The 18,323-nt window shown below is 35.6% G+C and overlaps 1 protein-coding gene across 2 annotated transcripts in view; it reads left to right on the top strand.

The window, feature by feature from the left end:
- The window catches only part of LOC106136145 (protein pellino), a 65,364-nt gene that overhangs the window by 12,970 nt on the left and 34,071 nt on the right, over window positions 1-18,323 (top strand). For both annotated transcript variants that reach the window (XM_060949124.1, XM_060949125.1), the window contains exons 2-3: window positions 4,640-4,744; window positions 12,470-12,701. In XM_060949124.1, the coding sequence (XP_060805107.1) occupies window positions 4,640-4,744; window positions 12,470-12,701 (337 nt within the window). The remainder of the gene's footprint in view (window positions 1-4,639; window positions 4,745-12,469; window positions 12,702-18,323) is intronic.

The raw sequence follows: 18,323 nt of genomic DNA, 5'->3' as shown, positions 1-18,323 counted from the left end.
CAAAATTAAATTTATAAACAAAACAATTTAAATCAGAGTAAAAAGCGTGGGGTGCATTTTACTTCATTTTCATAACTCTCTTGTCATAAATATATGCTAATAGAATGATTTTAATATTTACTACATCAGGCACCCCACGCTTTTTACTCTGATTTAAATTGTTTTGTTTATAAATTTAATTTTGTTATAATTTTAATCCGAGGTAATTACTACTACAACTGACTATAACTGATTGTTCGACTTGCTACTACTGAATTCCTTTGTCATTAATTTTTATTTTCTATTTTTTAGTTTGATTAGCAATAAAGCGTAGTTTTTTAGTTTTTTTTTTAATTCCAAAGGATGTCGTACAAGGCAAATATAGGAAAGGCTAATAATCTTGTGATTCTTCTTGTATACGATGGGCTAGCAACCTGCCACTATTTCAATCTCAATTCCATAATTAAGCCATACACCCGATGGTGGCTTTCCAGCCTTTTCAAGACTGCTGGCCCTGTCTGCTTCGTAAATGACATAGACGTGATGATATGAATGCAGTCGTGTTGCTAGTTCTATTTTCTGTGCTCTCGTTATTCCAATCGTTGCTATCCCACATCAGACATTTTTTATTAATGTCCATCAAGCGAGACCTTTTTAAACCGCGTTGTTGGATGGTACGAAAATGAGGTAAAAGTTTGACCGTTGCCAACAAAAGCGAGAGTAGACTATTGGTGTCAGTCTACTTGAACTAAGTAGTCGTTTAGAGATAAGAGTGGCCTAGTTCGCAGACGATATGTTATCGACGATCGATAGGGGCACTTAGTGCTTTAAACACATATTGGGTTACGGGAACAATGTTATGGTGCTTAAAACGATTGTGTGCCATAATGGACGTTCGATTTTCTGGAGTTTAGAACTTAATTTATTTAGAATGCGGTCAGGGTTTTCTCAATGTCTTTGATCATTATAAGCCGGGCCATTTTATGTCGTGTATTATATTCATATTTTGAAATTTTAATGTACCGTTATCTTGTTTATAAAAGTCATACAATCTGGACTAGATATAATTGATTGGTTTTAACTAGGAAGTTTGATTGACATGATTTCTTTTTCGTTAAATACTTTCACTGGCCTAGGCAATTGATGACACGACGATTGATCTCGCTCAATTAAGTTCAATGATTGTCCTTTAAGATTTGAGCAATCTCCAATCTTTGACGATATATAGTTATATATCGGTTAATAACTATGAAAAATTAGTTTGCTACTCATAAAGGGTTATGAATGCGATGATCTAACACGCACAAGTGTTTTATAGTTTTAATATAACAGTGATGTGAGCGTTAGTTTAATAGTAAAGTCGCAGCTCACGTTGAGCCAGCCACTGGTCGGGCGTTACGCCAGCAAGTGAGGCAGCGTATACGGATCTGTTAGCCAGTTGTTTTTTAAAAATAAGTAGGTTAACAAGTTAAAATTTTATTTTAATGTCACAGCGCAGCTAAACTCTCAAGTGGTATCCATGTTTTGTTAAACAAAATCAAGTCAAAGGATTAGAAATTTCCATTATTTTTTCAATATTAAGCAAATTCAAACAAAAAGTCACATCACTCAGGCTGTTCCTATTTTACTGTAAAAATAATAAAAGATATACCTTCATTTGAATAGGAATCGAATAATTCGTAAGGCAGTATGTTTTCAAAACTCTTTGCATCACATCCGACACTGTTGGTTTCCAATACCCAGCGGCTGGCCCAATGTGTGAAGCGGCGGGTTGCGCAAGGCGGTGCATCGCCCGCAACCGGTTTGCTCCGCCTTCATAATTTACCACTAATCTTGACCCACAGATGTCTCGGGCCAGTTCTCTGGGTTTATAACGCCCGTGATATCAAAAAGATCGGACGGAAGTGTTAATGAAAAGAACAGACGGAGATTAGAATTTATATGAATTGGAATTGCCTGTGTAGTCATTATTGTTATTTGTAATGGATTGTACTTAGTTGCTTTTATAAGCCGCCGAAAGGCATTGTATTGATTGATAGATTATGTAGATGGTTTCACATTACTCACATTTGGTTGAGATCTTCATTACTTTCACAGTTTTACTGAATCCGCAGATAAGGATTATTGTTTACTAGTTACTGGACGATGAAATTATTTATTGAGTATACATTGAGAGAGGGTTAAAACTGGAAATCTCTAAAGGCCTGCGCCCACGCTACTTTTTTCGAACTTTTTTGTAATTATTACCAGTTTGCTGTGCGCCATAATGATTTACTGCGCAGGTGTTGTTCGTGATGATAGGCTATCTGAAGACTATCGTAACGGCAGTCACGACCAGTGTATCAAGAAAAAAATACTTCTTTTATACAAAATATTTATTTAAATTTGCGTTTATTGACATCGAATGGAAGAATCTATCCTCTTTCTAAGAGAAATGTTATGTTATACAAATAATATAACTAAATCGTAGTTAAATTGATTTTTGTATAAAATTGTCTTCTGTCTTGTTGTATGTAGTACCTACTTGACAATGATGACAATTTTATACAAATGATTATGATTTTAAAAATTATTCTTGTTTCTTTTAAAAATACTCAATAGCACCAACCTGTCAATTAAACAATGGCCAACAGTACTGTGTTCATCCTTGGGTCTTTCCTTTCAAATATTACAAATGTAAAACAAAACTATCATCTTAACCATAGAATACAGAGATCTATTCGATCCAAAATTGAACATGAGAAGATGTAATTTCTCTCTCTCTATCCGCTGCGCCCCTAGCCTAGAAAATGTCTCGGCGTGTGGCGTTTTCAGTGTGAACTAACCCTATGCAACTGAAAAAAAAACTTGCAAAACAAAATAAACAGAATACCTTTGTATATAATTGTTGACGGATTATTATATGAAATTAATGGATTAAAAAGAAAGTGAGTGTGACTAATCAAGTTGCAGCTGGACATGGTTGGTCGGACCTGATGCTAATTAAACGAAGTTAATTTCGTTTTAACAATTGAAAAGCGGACAAAATTACGATGCGGTGGTCTGCGGTTTTGTAAGAAGTTTCGTTCGATTTTTGCTAGTTAACCAGTTGTAAGAAAACAGGGTATAGATCGAATACCCTTCATTGCACATAAAATTGTAACAATAAATTTGTCCTAAACTTATGTTAAGGTAATGTATAAAAGGCGGCCTTATCGCATTATGAAATCTCTTCTAGGCAAACCACAAGAACATTTCGTGAAAGAGAATTTGGTGCAGGGCAGTAAGAGAATACAATTTATAGATAGATAATAAATTTATAGAGCAAAGTAAGAGGAGTTTATATTGTTTTCAAACTCCACACATAAAACGAATTCAAAATACAAAATTCAAATAAATAAAACACTGCGAATTTGTCAGTTTTCTTAAATTGCTGTATTACATAATGTGACAGAACATGATTGCTTATATTAACTTTCATTTCATATTTCTGATAACTGTATTTACATCTGAGGTATTCCCGGGAATAACCAATTGGAATAAACAATATTTTTAATGTTAATATACTTACTTCAATCGTTATTTTCACGAAGACTGATTCAGTCGTGTTTTCCCGCTATTAAGTTTAATCGTTATGTAGTGCCCGGCTGTGTTATTATTTTAATTTAATTTTCCCGTTATATTATTGTCTTTGTATGATGTATCAATTTGTATTTAATAATGGAATATCGTATACTGAGACATTCGCCATGCTCCTGCTATTATTTTAGGTTAGTAAATTTGCTTTATTCTGTTGTGGAACTTTGTGAGACAAACATTTGTGGAAATTCCACGTGCACGCAATAACTAATTGATATAGGTGTAGCTTAAAAAAAATTGGGGGTTTCCGCTGAGTCGTAAACTGCCAAGCCCAAAGTTAGTAGACAAATGAATTACATAATTGATGGGTTTAAAATACTTATAAACTGCAATATTTTTAATAGATTCATTTTATTATTCTTCTTTCATTAAGGTTGTAAGTATTAGCATCTATAAGGATATATCGTATCGTCCACTTATCCTACGTTCGTTCGTTGATATCATATTTGTGTCGAAATTGCGATGATCGCAATATTAATTTCGCGCCCCGTGACTCCTGTTGCACGGTCGGCAATTTCAGCCCCTTCTGAATTAATTGCTGCTGAAGGTCGAGTGTTCGCCCTATAATAAAATATCAAGTCGAGAATGTGAAGGTTTCTTTTTAATTCTAATTTGTTCGTCACTTTCCTCGAATTTTGTCAACAACGAAGACTTACTTTACTTTTCTAATCGCTTCGTTCAAAGTATACAAAAATTACAATGAGCGCATAGGTATAAGTTACGTTATTCACGAACGTTGATAAGGCATTTTCCTTATCTAACCATTAAAAGAGATTTTTATTTGCGGTTACAGTAAACATAGAGTAAGAAAGGGAAGACAATGATCCAAACATATGCCTTGAGAATACGTCAGTGAATAGACCCACTAGTCAGAATCAGAATCTTTGTAGATGGCCTATATCTAGCAGCGGACTTCTTGCGGTGGAGATAAAGACAATAAAATAGAAGTACTCTTAAGTCGCTGGTTGAGATTACGATTTTCGTGAAAATATAAGTATTTCTGACCATAAAAGTAATGATGTTTATCTTTCTATTTTTGCAGTGCTGCGGACAGTGCGGATTCACCTATACTTGAGGAGGCCGGCGAGAGTGGTTCCGAACAGAAACCCAAACCACTGGTCAAATATGGCGAGCTCGTCATACTCGGGTAAGTACTCATAGTCGTAACTCAATGTTTCTGTGATTCATGTTATATCCACGAGAGTAGAGCCTCATTGATACAAAAATTTTAATTCAGAACATTGGTCTACTGTATTATCCGACGTTGGTCTTCTTTCTCCCATAAACAAATATATAATATCCTATATAATAATTTTCTAGGCTTATTAAAATTTTGTATGATGCGTCGAAACGCTTTCTCATTTTTATTATTGGTATGGTCTGGCTCCCTATGATTCCTTAGAGACGATAGATTTTAACTCAAATTCTACTTAATAGATTTCGATGCCCTATGAATATAAATTTTATTGACAAATCCTACACACATTTTATTTTTCATCAAAATCAGACCAACGGTTCGAATGTTATCGCGTTACAAACATACATACAATAATAATTATTCGCCCCTAATTGGAATTGGAAGTAAGGACAAATGTTTATCTACATCCCACTCTGCCAATAGAGTAAAGAGTAGAAATATGTGAATGCATTGGAAGAAGTTTGGAATTTAAATGATTATAAGACCTTAAAATGGTATTTAAATTTTAGCCTTAACTGACACTGACTAGTTCTAAGTTCAAGTACGCTGAAGCTATCGATCTGAATGGCTAACTATTTAAATGTTGGACCGACAAACCTAAATTACATATACAATTTTATTCCATGTAAGTGTTTTTTTATCGATGTCCATTAGTTTACGTACGAAGGTTTGTTCAGCATACGAGAACAATTTTACAAACTATTTTTAGGGTCTTCCCCTGGTATCGTGAATATTTAACTATTTAGAAACCTGGAGGGAAAAATGTCTATGTAAGTTACACAAATATTCGTGCATGTGATCTTGTAAGGCAGGCACAAATTACTAGTTTCAAATATTTTTGAAAGTATCATCTTTATTTTAAAAAAATACAGGGTTGATTCTTTAATTTCTCGAAAGCTTTATATTATCATGTCCGCAATCAAGCAAAATTATGTAAGGACAGTCATTTTTACTTAATACTAATTAAGCTTAATAAATATAAACTCGACAAATCACACAGACTGACAAAGTAACTTCGCGACTTGTGACGTAATGAAAATCGTTATTCCAAAAACAGATGTTATATGGATCCGTACATTTTTCAATATGAAGGTTACGTGTATTTTAGTGGGGAATAAGGTAATAACGCCCACCTTGACCTAGCAAACATTAAAATAGAAATGAAATGGTCACGGTCACGGCTGTCAACCGGTTCCTCACATTTTACCGGCAACTGGTTGAATGTTCACACGAGTCAGAGTAAACCGATGGATTTTTTTCAACTCCTGACTATAAATTATAGCGCTGTGAGTTACTTTTGTACATACATACATACTTATATAATCACGTCGTTATCTTTTACGGGGCAGACAGAGCTAACAGCCTCACTAATACCGAAAAGGCAACGTTCTCTGTATGCCTTAAAGACTTTTGTAATACATATGTTTAAAATCACGCCTCTTTACCGGAGAGGTAGGCAGAGACTACTTACCACTGAGACTTTCCCCTTGGCACGATCCTTGCATATTTCTTTAGTCTCATTGCCCATTCATGCATGCTGAAATGGTAATAATTAAGTAAATCTCTCTTTAAGTGAAATAAGGACCATGAATGGTACGATAAGTGTCAGAGTACGAACGACATAAGTCGACAATGTATGAGTGAACATTTGTAAGTACTTACTTACATAGCTTGATCATTCTTTTCGCGGTAGTCCCAGTAATGTCCTCTTGTAAGGAGCTCAAGGTGCGCCTATGACCACAGGTTTTACACGAAGCGTTGTAATAAAGTTGTAATTTATATACAATTTATTGGGTGATTGTCTTGATGTGAGAGGATAGAGGATGCATGTAGGAGGGATCCTTGTGCCAAATTGTAAACACTTTATTGTGATAGTGTTAACCGATTCCAGGCGATATCCAACCAGCTACAAGCAGAGTTTCACTCTTTGAAACAGCTTTTGTAGGTTTTTATCTGGAAAAAGAATATCGTCGATAAATAAAACTTAGAAAAGTTATTCATTATTTTGAAAACACAGTGTGTATTACTGATAGCCTGATCAGATGGCATCTTCTTAAGTGTATTAAAGTTAAATGTTATTACGTACCTAGTGTTTGTTATGCAGAGATAATAAAATCGTGCAATGCAAACATACCTAGAATTGGTAAAAAGCACATAGCATCATGCAAGTACTAAATGGTGATTGCTAACATTTGGCGTATTGCCATTCAAAGGACTTGCTAGCAATAAAAAACGGCTATTGTCTAGGAATTTAGCCGTCACCAGCGAGGGTACAAGGTCGGCAAATATTGGCGCATAGGCAAGGCAGTACTTTCCCATGCGGTGCTGCGTATTGGCGTCTCTGTAAAATGGTGATGCTCTGCGCCATCTCTGGCGTAGCATTATAGGTATATTGTCTAGTCTACAGACCTGCTAGGTAACCATAGCTTAGGAAATGTACGACACTGGCGTCGGTAATCAGACCGATTTACCATGTTTAATCCAATTTAATCAGATTCAGAGTGACTGACAGACAACCTACAGCCTCGGCTTATATAAATCTAAGGCATAATCGTAAGTTTCATTACGGAGTGTGGTGTGGTAGTGGTGAATTTAAACACAGGATTTTTGGGAAGTCATAGAGAATATGAAAGCAAACAGGACTCTTAGCGATTCGACTCTGGTAAATGATGCTACTGACATGGCATTATCAGATGCGTGATACAATTCTTTAGTGATATAATTTTAGAGCAGTAAATATTATTTTTTGTTTATTTACAACTATCTTTATTTACATTTAAGTGACCTATTTCCTAAGGGAACAAGAAACTCAGAATTTTTAACTCTATTTCTCGAATATTTGAATGTTATTGAACAATATTGACGTCATGTTCGGACAACACGTCGAACTTATTCCTGAATCTGCATTTAAAAATTCAAGTGTTTTGAATGAGCCGCTGTGAAGGGATTATTTATTTATTCGTTTGCCCAGCGTGGGTGCAAGAGATGTTAACGTCGAGTGTCTGATGTGTGCCAATGAAAATTGTATTATGATTATATTGATAAAAAAAAAGATAAACATCTAGATCTAATAAACAAATTTAAGCAAGGTAAACGTAAAGTATGAATAGAATAGATTTCCGGGATCAGACTAAAACTAACTACGATCCAGTATTGGGTCCCATCTCGACTCCCATCTGAGTGTGAAACCTTGATTTTGGGGAACTAAGCTGATTGTGCATTTTTTCTGAATAAATATTTATTCCTATGCCAATCGATGTAAAACGGGCAAATAAAGATCTTGTAGGTCCAGCCACGTGAGAGAGTAGCTTATACTGCAAAGAGATATGTGCCATAAAATGACGTCACTGTCTCGCCTATTGTCGCCATACTTCCCGGGTCCCTTATCGATTGCATACCTCTTCGGGAATGTCGAGTTTTATCTAAACAGTACTCGTCTTAAATTTGGAATTTCCGTCTTAAGGACCTTTTATGGAATTATACAAAGCTGTTTATTTTTGACTTATGAGTTTTTTTCTTATTTCTCAGCATAAAAAGGTATTAGAAATTTCTGGAGTGTTCATATTTATTCTTTATCCACAAATGCACCTTTGTACAGACACATTCGAACTGAAGGCAGATCAATGTCTACGTATATTTCTTCGTGCTGGGATTCGAACCTAGCACCTCATTCCACAGAGGTGGTTTTCGAACTCCAAAATTGATTTAAAAGTTAACTAACTTTTTTCGCTAGGCCACATTGGTTATCAATCTAAAAAAAATGGTAATTGTAGATAATGATTTCAACACCGCCTATTGTGCTAAACATTTGTATTGTGTACTCATTAAAGTTAAATAAATAAAATAGTTTAGTAGTAAGTAATCTAAGTTTATGATCAAGGTTTTATTCGCCGTCATTATATATAACATTGCTAGTCCGATTCTTTGCTCAATCTGGTAATGCATTGTCCGGACCTTCGAGGTCATGACCAAGCTTCTCCTCGACGCAGTCACGTACGGACAATTTGCCTCAATCTCCAGCGCCACTGACCATAGGATGCTATTCTTGTACCGTTTTCAATTATTTGTTTATTGTCACCTATATCTGTTGTATTTTGTAAGGTTAGGTGACTAGTATTTGAAAGTCAAGGCTGCAATTTGAGCTATTGTTAATATTAATTTTCTAAGAAAAAAATTATATGATTCGTACTAACAGAAAGAACCTTCAAATAAAAAAATTTTTGCTTATTAAGAATACTGTTAAATTGATATAACAGATTTTCATATTAACCTTTTCGGATTGTTTAAAAAGGAGGACTTGACATCCCAATCCCAATATATAATTTGTAACAACTGCGAAAGAGCTGTTTGTAGGAAGATGCAACAGAAAGAGACAAAACAAATGATTAATTGTTTTAAGTGCTTAAATTATATGGACACCTTCCTGATTTCTCAACATGAAAAGACATGAAAGAAAAGTCAAGAATTACGACTCAACTTTATTAGTTGGTTTATCGTCATTTTATAACCGGTGTTTCGCAAGATATTTGTTAGGTAGTTATATACTAAATCCACGTAACAGACGGGCGACGAGGAAGCGCCGCCAGGTGTCTTCAAAATAACTAAATGTAGGACAGTCACAAACTTTATTACAGGATTTACATCACTTGTCCCATATTAAAACGGTGTTGCGCAGTATATCTTTTCCTTTCTCTAACTTTTAACATTCACTCATTGGTGTCTAGCTTTTACAGCAAGATTGGCAGTAAAATGTAAATTGCAAAATGTATTTCTGGTAAAGATTTCTGCGGCTGACAACTAATTGGGATATGTGCATTTTCTGATGTTACACTCTGTGAAATATCTTTCAATTACGACGCACAATTTGTATTACTTATTAAAAATGTATTATATAAGGAACAGTATCGCCATTAGTTGATCCAGAGCATTAATAGACACTAACCATTTTGATAAAAATTTCTTACATACATAGCGTGACACTTTTGCCAGTTTGAACCCTAACCTATTTTACATTACAAAGTAGATCCACCATAATAATACAATGAGCAACAACTAGTTCTTTCAGTTTTTATACTATGCTTTGTTAATACTGAGCCTTTTGTCAACATTATTCATGTAAAAGGGAAGTTAAACAATACTGAAACAAAAATAAACAATGTTTGTTTATATTCACCTCGGTTAATTGTCCTCGAATTGGGGCTCCGAAGGGCATGGGTCCTTTTATAGGAGGGAATTGACCATTGGCACGTTAAAATAAATTACGCTCGCCTTGTACACTGTGATTAATATGAAATATCAAACTGAAGAATTTTGTTATAATTTTATCCTAATCAATTGTTATCTTCAGATGAAAACTATCTCTTGTCATCAGTTTCATTGATAGCAAAGTTCTGTCGGTAGTAACAATTTTATTATTTTCATCATCATAAATTTCAAAAATAATTTCTGATTTTATAAAAAAAAAATATTGTCACTTCTTATTTGTGTATCCGTCTAGTTGATCCAAATAAAGTTTTTATCTATCAATATTTTGACTCTATCCGTGACCTCACGATTCGTCTGAGTTTAATAAAAGGCAAAAATATTTATAAACAAGCTATACGATGTGATCTCCATGTTATACGAAGAGAAAATCAATTCCGCAACAGTTGACAGAACAAGGAATGAAATTGGAGTGTAAATAAATTTATGTACTAGTTTTTGAAGTGCGTATGTTACAAAAGGAATAGAGATATGGATACCGTTGATATTATTGTCGTTGAACAAATTACTAGACCATTATAATAAAACTACCTTGTTATATAAGAAAATCCTTCAATATTCAATGCTTTGTCTGGATTGATAACTGGCTAGCGTAATCTTCAACATCGTCTAGCTTACCTTTAGGACTGTGACCTATTTGCTCATGACTTTTGCTGTTTAGAACCGGTAGGGTTTTTTCATTTATTTATCCGAATTTGTGTTGAAGCACACGTTAAATTTTATTCTCTGTGTGATTTCTATTTCGCTCTGTAAGTTTTTAGAACCAGGAATGCATCATATTATGAATTATTTGAATGCATTGTTTGATTTGCTAAGTATTTCCTTTTCTTACTCCCTCTGTGTGTATTTCGAGTCAATAGTCCTTTCACTCAATTTATCACTTTTATTACCGAGCCGCCCACTATTTCTCAAGAGACAGTTATCGTATTTGAACCTCGAACCGTCGGTTTTAATTGATTTCTTGAGCAGTCAACTGTGATTGCCTTCTAATTTTGTAAAATTAGCTGACGGCGAACTAATGAGGTCAGAAGTCGAGCAGAGTTGACGTTGTTTGAAGAAAAATAAGCAATTAAAAGTTACAAATTGGAATTGGAAATTAATATTCATCACAATATGAGGGTTTTCGTGTCTATACGTATACTTACATATTTGTTGTCAATAATCCAATTGCCTATCCATAAAGAGCCTGCTAAAGTAATTCTAATTAGTGTAGAAGTAAACACATTGATATTGTTTATGGTCTCTCTCCTAATCAGTCCACAACGCGGAACAGACAGTCATTTACATCAGTATAAAATCCATAATGGAATCACGACAAAGGCGCGTGTGACGGTTCGGTTCGATGTTTAAAAAAATGACTGGTGTTATTATGTCACATGCGACTATAACGTTACGAGAAGTTATACAATTGCTAACATTATAACAAAGGTTGCACTTGTTCAGCTTCCCAGGCTAGTCAACATTGTCCGATTTCTTGCGCATAATACAATTACGATGGTCTGTCGTTGTGAATTACTCGCATTTTGTTGTTTCTGCACTTAAATTTATTGCATTAATTACCATGACCAACAAAGATATCCTTGTAATAACTCTGGCTAATTAATTCTTGTTGTAATTACGATTTTAGTATATTCCATGTCTAGAAACAATCACTTTTATCAGCGAGACAGGCATCTCGTGCTAGACTTCCGAAGTCAATATCGGTGTGAAATCAATGCTACGCGTTGGCTCATTGTTTGCTGTTTCTCACGGAAACGGACCTTTCTCATCGACGACTGTTAAATTTATGTCTTAGTACATTTATTTATTCCTATATAAATTTATATTCTTTAAGTTAGCGAAAGAATCGTAGCGAAGTGACTATTTATATAACATATTTATTACTATGAAATGAATATTCGTTCATATAGTTAGTAAATATTATTTTAGTTTTCAATTTATTTCAACCCACCCAGAGCGTATGTAACTCGGTCTTTGACAAAACAAACTGTCTTGTTTTCTGACAAAACATTATCTTTCCCCGAGACATACATCTCAATTTCCTCCGTTCTACCCGAGGGGAACACGATTCAAGTTGATTCAATCGTCATGTTTACATAAATATCTTGCAAATCTGCTGCGGTTTTGTTTAAACTTTTGACATAGACGTGGATAGCTTAGTGTAACATTGTTTCAGTGAGAATGCATAAGGCGGATATTAAATGTCTTACTACAATGATTTCCAACACGTAACATGATTAACACCTAACAGTTCATTCCAATAATATAAATATGAAACTTTGTTGTTATCGGCTTGCCCGCTTCTGAACTGATTTTTATGGAACTTGTAATAGATTTAATTCAAGATCCCGAAGTCAAACATTTTACTCGAGCTACAGCTAGACCATATCTAAAACAACAATCATTCCACAGATACAACGGATCACTGCCCGCTGGCGAGCGCGGTCGCAGGCGCAGCAAGTTCGTGCTGTACCGGCGGCCCGTGGCCAACGGCGTCCGTCGCTCTAAACATTACGTGGTTAAGACACCTCACAGCAGCAAGGCCATCCTCGACGCCAGCCAGCACTCGATCTCGTACACCCTTAACCGCAACCAGGCTGTCATCGTCGAGTACACGGAAGACCCGGACACAGATATGTTTCAGGTCAGTCTTTCTTTTATTTGTATTTGAATGTCTTGTTTTAATGAGGTTCAGCGCTGTATGATGATACGTAGAAGCAACGACTAAAATGTATAGGATTTGTTTTAGTAATATCTATTCTACTCGTAATATGCTGATCTTGGAACTGACTGCTAGATTACAAACATGATACCGGGATCCCTATGAGATAATAATAGAGCTTATTACAGAAGTCATGGTTCAGTACACACATTAGTTCAGTCACATCTTGTAATCGATGCGATTATGGAAAATTTAGATTTACCACTTTTACTTGTGAACAAACTTCAAAAACAACAGCAGGAAGACTCAGATTGTTTGGTAAGAATCACAGGATTTGCATCAAGATCTTAGAATTGTTTGTAAACAAAAGCAATACTATAACAACGAAGGTTTCCGCAAACACAAACGAACATTGTTCAACACGTCATTCGAGTGTTTAAACTACTCTATGAAATGCATACGTGATTAGTCATCAGTCGTTCAACTATGGCGACGTACAAGGGTGTTCCCTTAGTTTTATCACATAATATCTCATCGAGGCTATGGGATTTTATTCGAGTGAGCAACCTCAAGTGGTAAATAGTTTTTTCATGAATTTTCAATTGGCCTTTTAGAGTGCCCAGCATACTGAAGAAGCTTGTGATGTTTTGTTTTGGTTGACTGTATCTTTAAATGTTTTACCTTGTTTTATTTAAGTAGTTCAAGTGGGGTGGGAATATACCGTACTCTTAAATTTGTATCTCTTTAATTATAACAAACCTTAAACCGCTAATTGAGATTTTCCAAGTCTTTCGCCAAATCAAAATTTGCTGTATCTGTATGCTTATTAGGTAGTTTGAAGTATAGCGTTCAAACAAACCGTCAGCCTTCTAACTAGATCTTGAACAAGGCTATCCTTCGATGTTCACAATTTGATCAGCATTTTGAATTATCATTGTATCAATACTAGAGATGATAATCTGTCATCTTTTTATGATCACTTATACGTACAGTGACTTAGATTCAGAAGTTTAATCAATTTTACCCATTAAATCGAAATACTTCAATAAGCTTCATACTTTGAACTCTTGACATTTAGTGCCGTCTATTAGAATCATGCGCAGTTGACCTTAGCCTGAATCGATTTGAGTTCATCACGAATTATCGTTAGCTAATATTAGGTACTTAACTATACTATCTTACTCGAATGATGATCTAGATCTTAGGCGGCGTCATTTAAAATGAGATATGTTTTGAAAACAAGAGTTGTGTACGTGACAAAATGCTCGATCAGAACAGGATTTATTATAATAGTTGTCCTCCATTGGTATGTTGATGGATGCGTGGTTTTTCCAAAGAAGTATGACAAGTCGCCAGCGAAATGTGAAACACGACGTTCGCATAATGCTTGTAGAATTATACGCAAAAGGGTATAGTGCCGTGTGGTTCCCGGCACTAATAAAAAGGACCATTCAATCTCTTTCGGCTATGGCAACCTGTCACTATTTTTTCAAATCTTTCATTGAGCAGCAGATAGAAAGTTGGTTGGTTGACATATAGGTCAACATCTTCTCATGAGTATACACTCGCACGTATACTTTGTACACGTTTATCTCAGTTTCGAAATTGTACCAAAGCAGAGGCCATGGGGGATGCTTATCAGGCGACAGACGGCTCCTGTTTGAATTACAAAGTAACTGAATAAAGGCTGTTCATAGATATCTTTTACTCGCTAAAATAGTACCTATTATTAAAAAATAAAAACGGAAATACTTAAATATCTTCTAGTGCCGTGTGGTTCCTGGCACATAAGAAAATAATCACTCTATATTTTTCCCATGGATGTCGTGAAAAAGCGAATAAGGGAAACGCTAATAAACTTTCTTCTTATTAATAATAATTCTAAACGCTAATAAACTTGATTCTTTTGTAGGCGACAGGTTAGCAACCTTTGAATCTCAATTCTATCGTTAGGCCGTACAGCTTAACGTGGCCTTTCAGACTCAAGACTGCTCTGCCTACCCCGCAAGGGATGTAGAAGTGATAAAATGTATGTATATATTAATTTCTACAATGTTCTCTGTATTTTATTCACAATATCTTGCTTTACCGTGATACCATTCATCTGATGTTCCAAAAGCGTCAGATCAAATCGTAAATAGCTTTTATTTACGTAAAAATCACCAAATATTTGAACACAATTTTATTTTTGCAGAAAATCTTTGGTTTTGTGCCAGGAACGCACGTGTGTTGGTTAATGGAAACATCTGAAAGGCGATGTCGAAATAATTTTCTTTAATAACACGTTCTATACTTACATACATGTATACGTTGGATATCTGAGAAAAAATGAGGTATTTCAAAATTCATGTTCCCACTAAAAACACAATATAATTAGGGTAACTATCGAATTTTGCAGATTATAAATTTGCAAGCACAATTGAGATGTTTATTTTTCTGTGTACACTCAAAGACTCGAGTAATAGTTTGATTATAAACTTTCGTACGAAGATTTTAAGTACTTAATTCCATTGTTGAGGCGAGGTTCCATACAAGGCGGTTTGTTTACGCGTCGCCGGGTATCCTGACGCGGTATCTAATCACCACATGGGTTAGTGCCCCCCGGAGTGAGACAATGCGTTGGTCCCGGTCCCTACACTGCACATTGACGATCGTGACAACGACCCTAATCTAAAGATATATCACGTTTTTATCCTTTACGGAGTAGACAGGGTAAGTCTCGAAAAACTGAAGGCCACGTTTAGTAATATGGTTTAATGAATTGAGGTATAGGTTGCTTACCCATCGCCTAAAATAATCGAGATTATTAGCCTTTTCCTCGACTTTTACAATCTGCACGGGAAGAGAACCAGGTGACAATACTTAATGTTTTATCTTCGCTACCGTAGACCTGCATTGAGGCTTGCACTAGATGTATGTGCCTATTACTCGTCTTTTACTACATCCATGGGAACTAGATGATGTATCCAATAATGTCGACAACGACAAGATCTCGTTTATCTAAAGTTACAAGCAAATAAACACCTCCGATTATTTTCCTACACTGCGCAATGTGTGTCATGGGTTGTTGCACCGAATTCGGAAACACGTGGGACGCACCGACGACATGATTTACGATGAATATCAAATGAGGTCGAAATTACGCTGTGGGAAGTTAAATACTCTTCCGGCATTTTATTTTTGTTTCATAAAACTTCCGTTTTATTTGTGTTAAGAATGTACTAGTCTGGGACAAATTTTTCTGTGACTAGTATGTTATGTACTTTTGCCTGAAACATCTTCATTGAGCTCTTGGTAGCTCACATTTCACTACTCAAGATAGGATTTTCATCAGTGGATTTCGTTCTTTTTTATTTATGTACCTATATCTTATTATGTTCGTACTTATTATCCTCCTGCCGTTAATTCTAGGTTGTCTCCTGACCTCTCCACTGAAGAGCCTGCCTCTGTCCATGTAATTAATAACTATAGGTACTGTCACGGAATATATAATACAAGACGTCCTAATTGTGGACGTAAAGTTGTGGACGGATTTTGTTCCTGTTTGAAATGTTGGAAAGAGAGTTTTCTGAGGAAGGTTTACGAGTATATCTATAATTGCTACCTTTGTCCATGTCAAACTATGTCCATTCTCATAATTCTTCTGCCGTTATCCTAGGTTGCCTCCTAACCTCTCCACAGAGGAGCCTGCCTTTGTCCGCGTAAATAATAACTATGTAGAGCACTTACACTAGTAGTACCTATCATGGATATATAATAGCACAAGACGTAGTACTCTGAGGGAAACATTATTTCGTCAGTACCGTTACCGCAATCCGTACAAGCGGTCGACAGAACATATCAGGTTCTCCACTTTTGTCCCCCATTCGCGTGTCAAGTTACAGGACATTGTTCCTTAATGAATACGTGGTTCAATTCCTATGGGGCGGTGAAGTTCGTTGCCGCTGCGGTCGACGCTCCTCACTAGTACCGTCAACCACACTTCAAGTTAACGTCCATGGAACTCTATAACGTGTTAATAGAAGCGAGTTTGCGGTGAATTTGGGTAACTCGATATGCTTTTGACTGTACATCCTTTTAAGGCAGCTGGCACATTGGCCGAGCTGATATCAGCTAGGCCAGTGTGAATGTTTTCTTGTATGTTTGAAGCTAGTGCTATTTATATACATATTCTGTGCTGCCGCACGCGTGGGTCCATCACTACTTAGTACAAAACAAATTTCTCCTCAGCCTTTATCACTTTTCTTGATTTGAATGTTTTTTGATGCAGTTTACACTGTAATTTACACGGGAAAGAAGGGGTTCAAAGAGAGGACGAAAGATTGTCAGTGGACGTTTACGGTGAACGAAGTTGCGGTCTACGGGTAGTATTATATAAACTAGAATCTGTGTGAAGCCGCATGACATTCACTTCGACCAATGTGTATTTGCCTATATAGTCGGGGCCGTTCTATTGTTACCACAACCACAAGTTCAACTCTTTCAACAGTACCACCGTGAATAATTACACAAATAAATATTTATTTGTGCTAATGACACGTTAAATTTACATACGACGGAAGCTACCGTGCCCGTTTCTTTGCACCATCATTGTTTTTTTGGGAAATACGGAACTGAAACGAATTAACGAGCTCTCAAATTCTCTCATGTCTATACATTCTTGAAGCTATGTTGGAAATACGATCTTATCCTACTACTATTATAAAGGCGAAAGTTTGTATGGATGTATGGATGTTTGTTACTCTTTCACGCAAAAACTACTGAACCGATTACCATGAAATTTGGTATGTAGGTAGCTGAAGACCCAGAATAACACATAGGCTACTTTTTATCCCAGAGTTCCCGCGGGATTGATAGGGTTTCCATGCGGACGAAGTCGCGGGCGGCCTCTAGTTAATAATAGTTTTGATTTTATCTGAATTCTAGATGATATTTTGACAAATGTGGTTTATTTATATTCAGTCAATCAGCATTTTAATACTCATCCTACTAATATTATAAATGCGAAAGTTTGTGAGTATGTCAGTATGGATGTTTGTTACTCTTTGACGCAAAAACTACTGAACCGATTACGATAAAATTTGGTTTGTAGGCAGTTGAAGACCCAGAATAACATATAGGCTACTTTTTATTCTAGAGTTCCCGCGGGATTAAGTGTTTCGTTATGATACGGTTTCCACCCGGGCGAAGTCGCGGGCAATTTACCGATAAAAGTATTTAATACATTTTTCTTTAGAAAAAATTAAGAGTTTTTTAATACGTTACATGTCATGTTACTTTCATATTTTTATCGGTCATTGTGATGTTTTCTTGATAAATCACTTTGTGTAACTTATCTTTATGCGCACTATAAAATCTACGTCGTACACTATCTCACCAAAAGTAAATTATTTACTATCGACTGAAAATCAACTGTCATTGTTTTTGTTTGTGATTGATATGGGAAAAAAGCTTTGTTATTATATTTTTTTTGTGACAACTGTAAATGCGCAGTTGTTTTTTTTTTTAATTTACATGTCTTGAATCGAAAACAATTTAACATATTAACTCGAGGTTATTGACCTATAATATCTAGGCCGGTATTTACACGATAATGTTTTCTTT

The sequence above is a fragment of the Amyelois transitella genome, chromosome 18 (assembly GCF_032362555.1).
Source record: "Amyelois transitella isolate CPQ chromosome 18, ilAmyTran1.1, whole genome shotgun sequence".
Lineage (NCBI taxonomy): Eukaryota > Metazoa > Arthropoda > Insecta > Lepidoptera > Pyralidae > Amyelois > Amyelois transitella.
The sequence above is the reverse complement of the archived record's forward strand: the minus strand, read 5'-3'. Positions and strand labels throughout refer to the sequence as shown.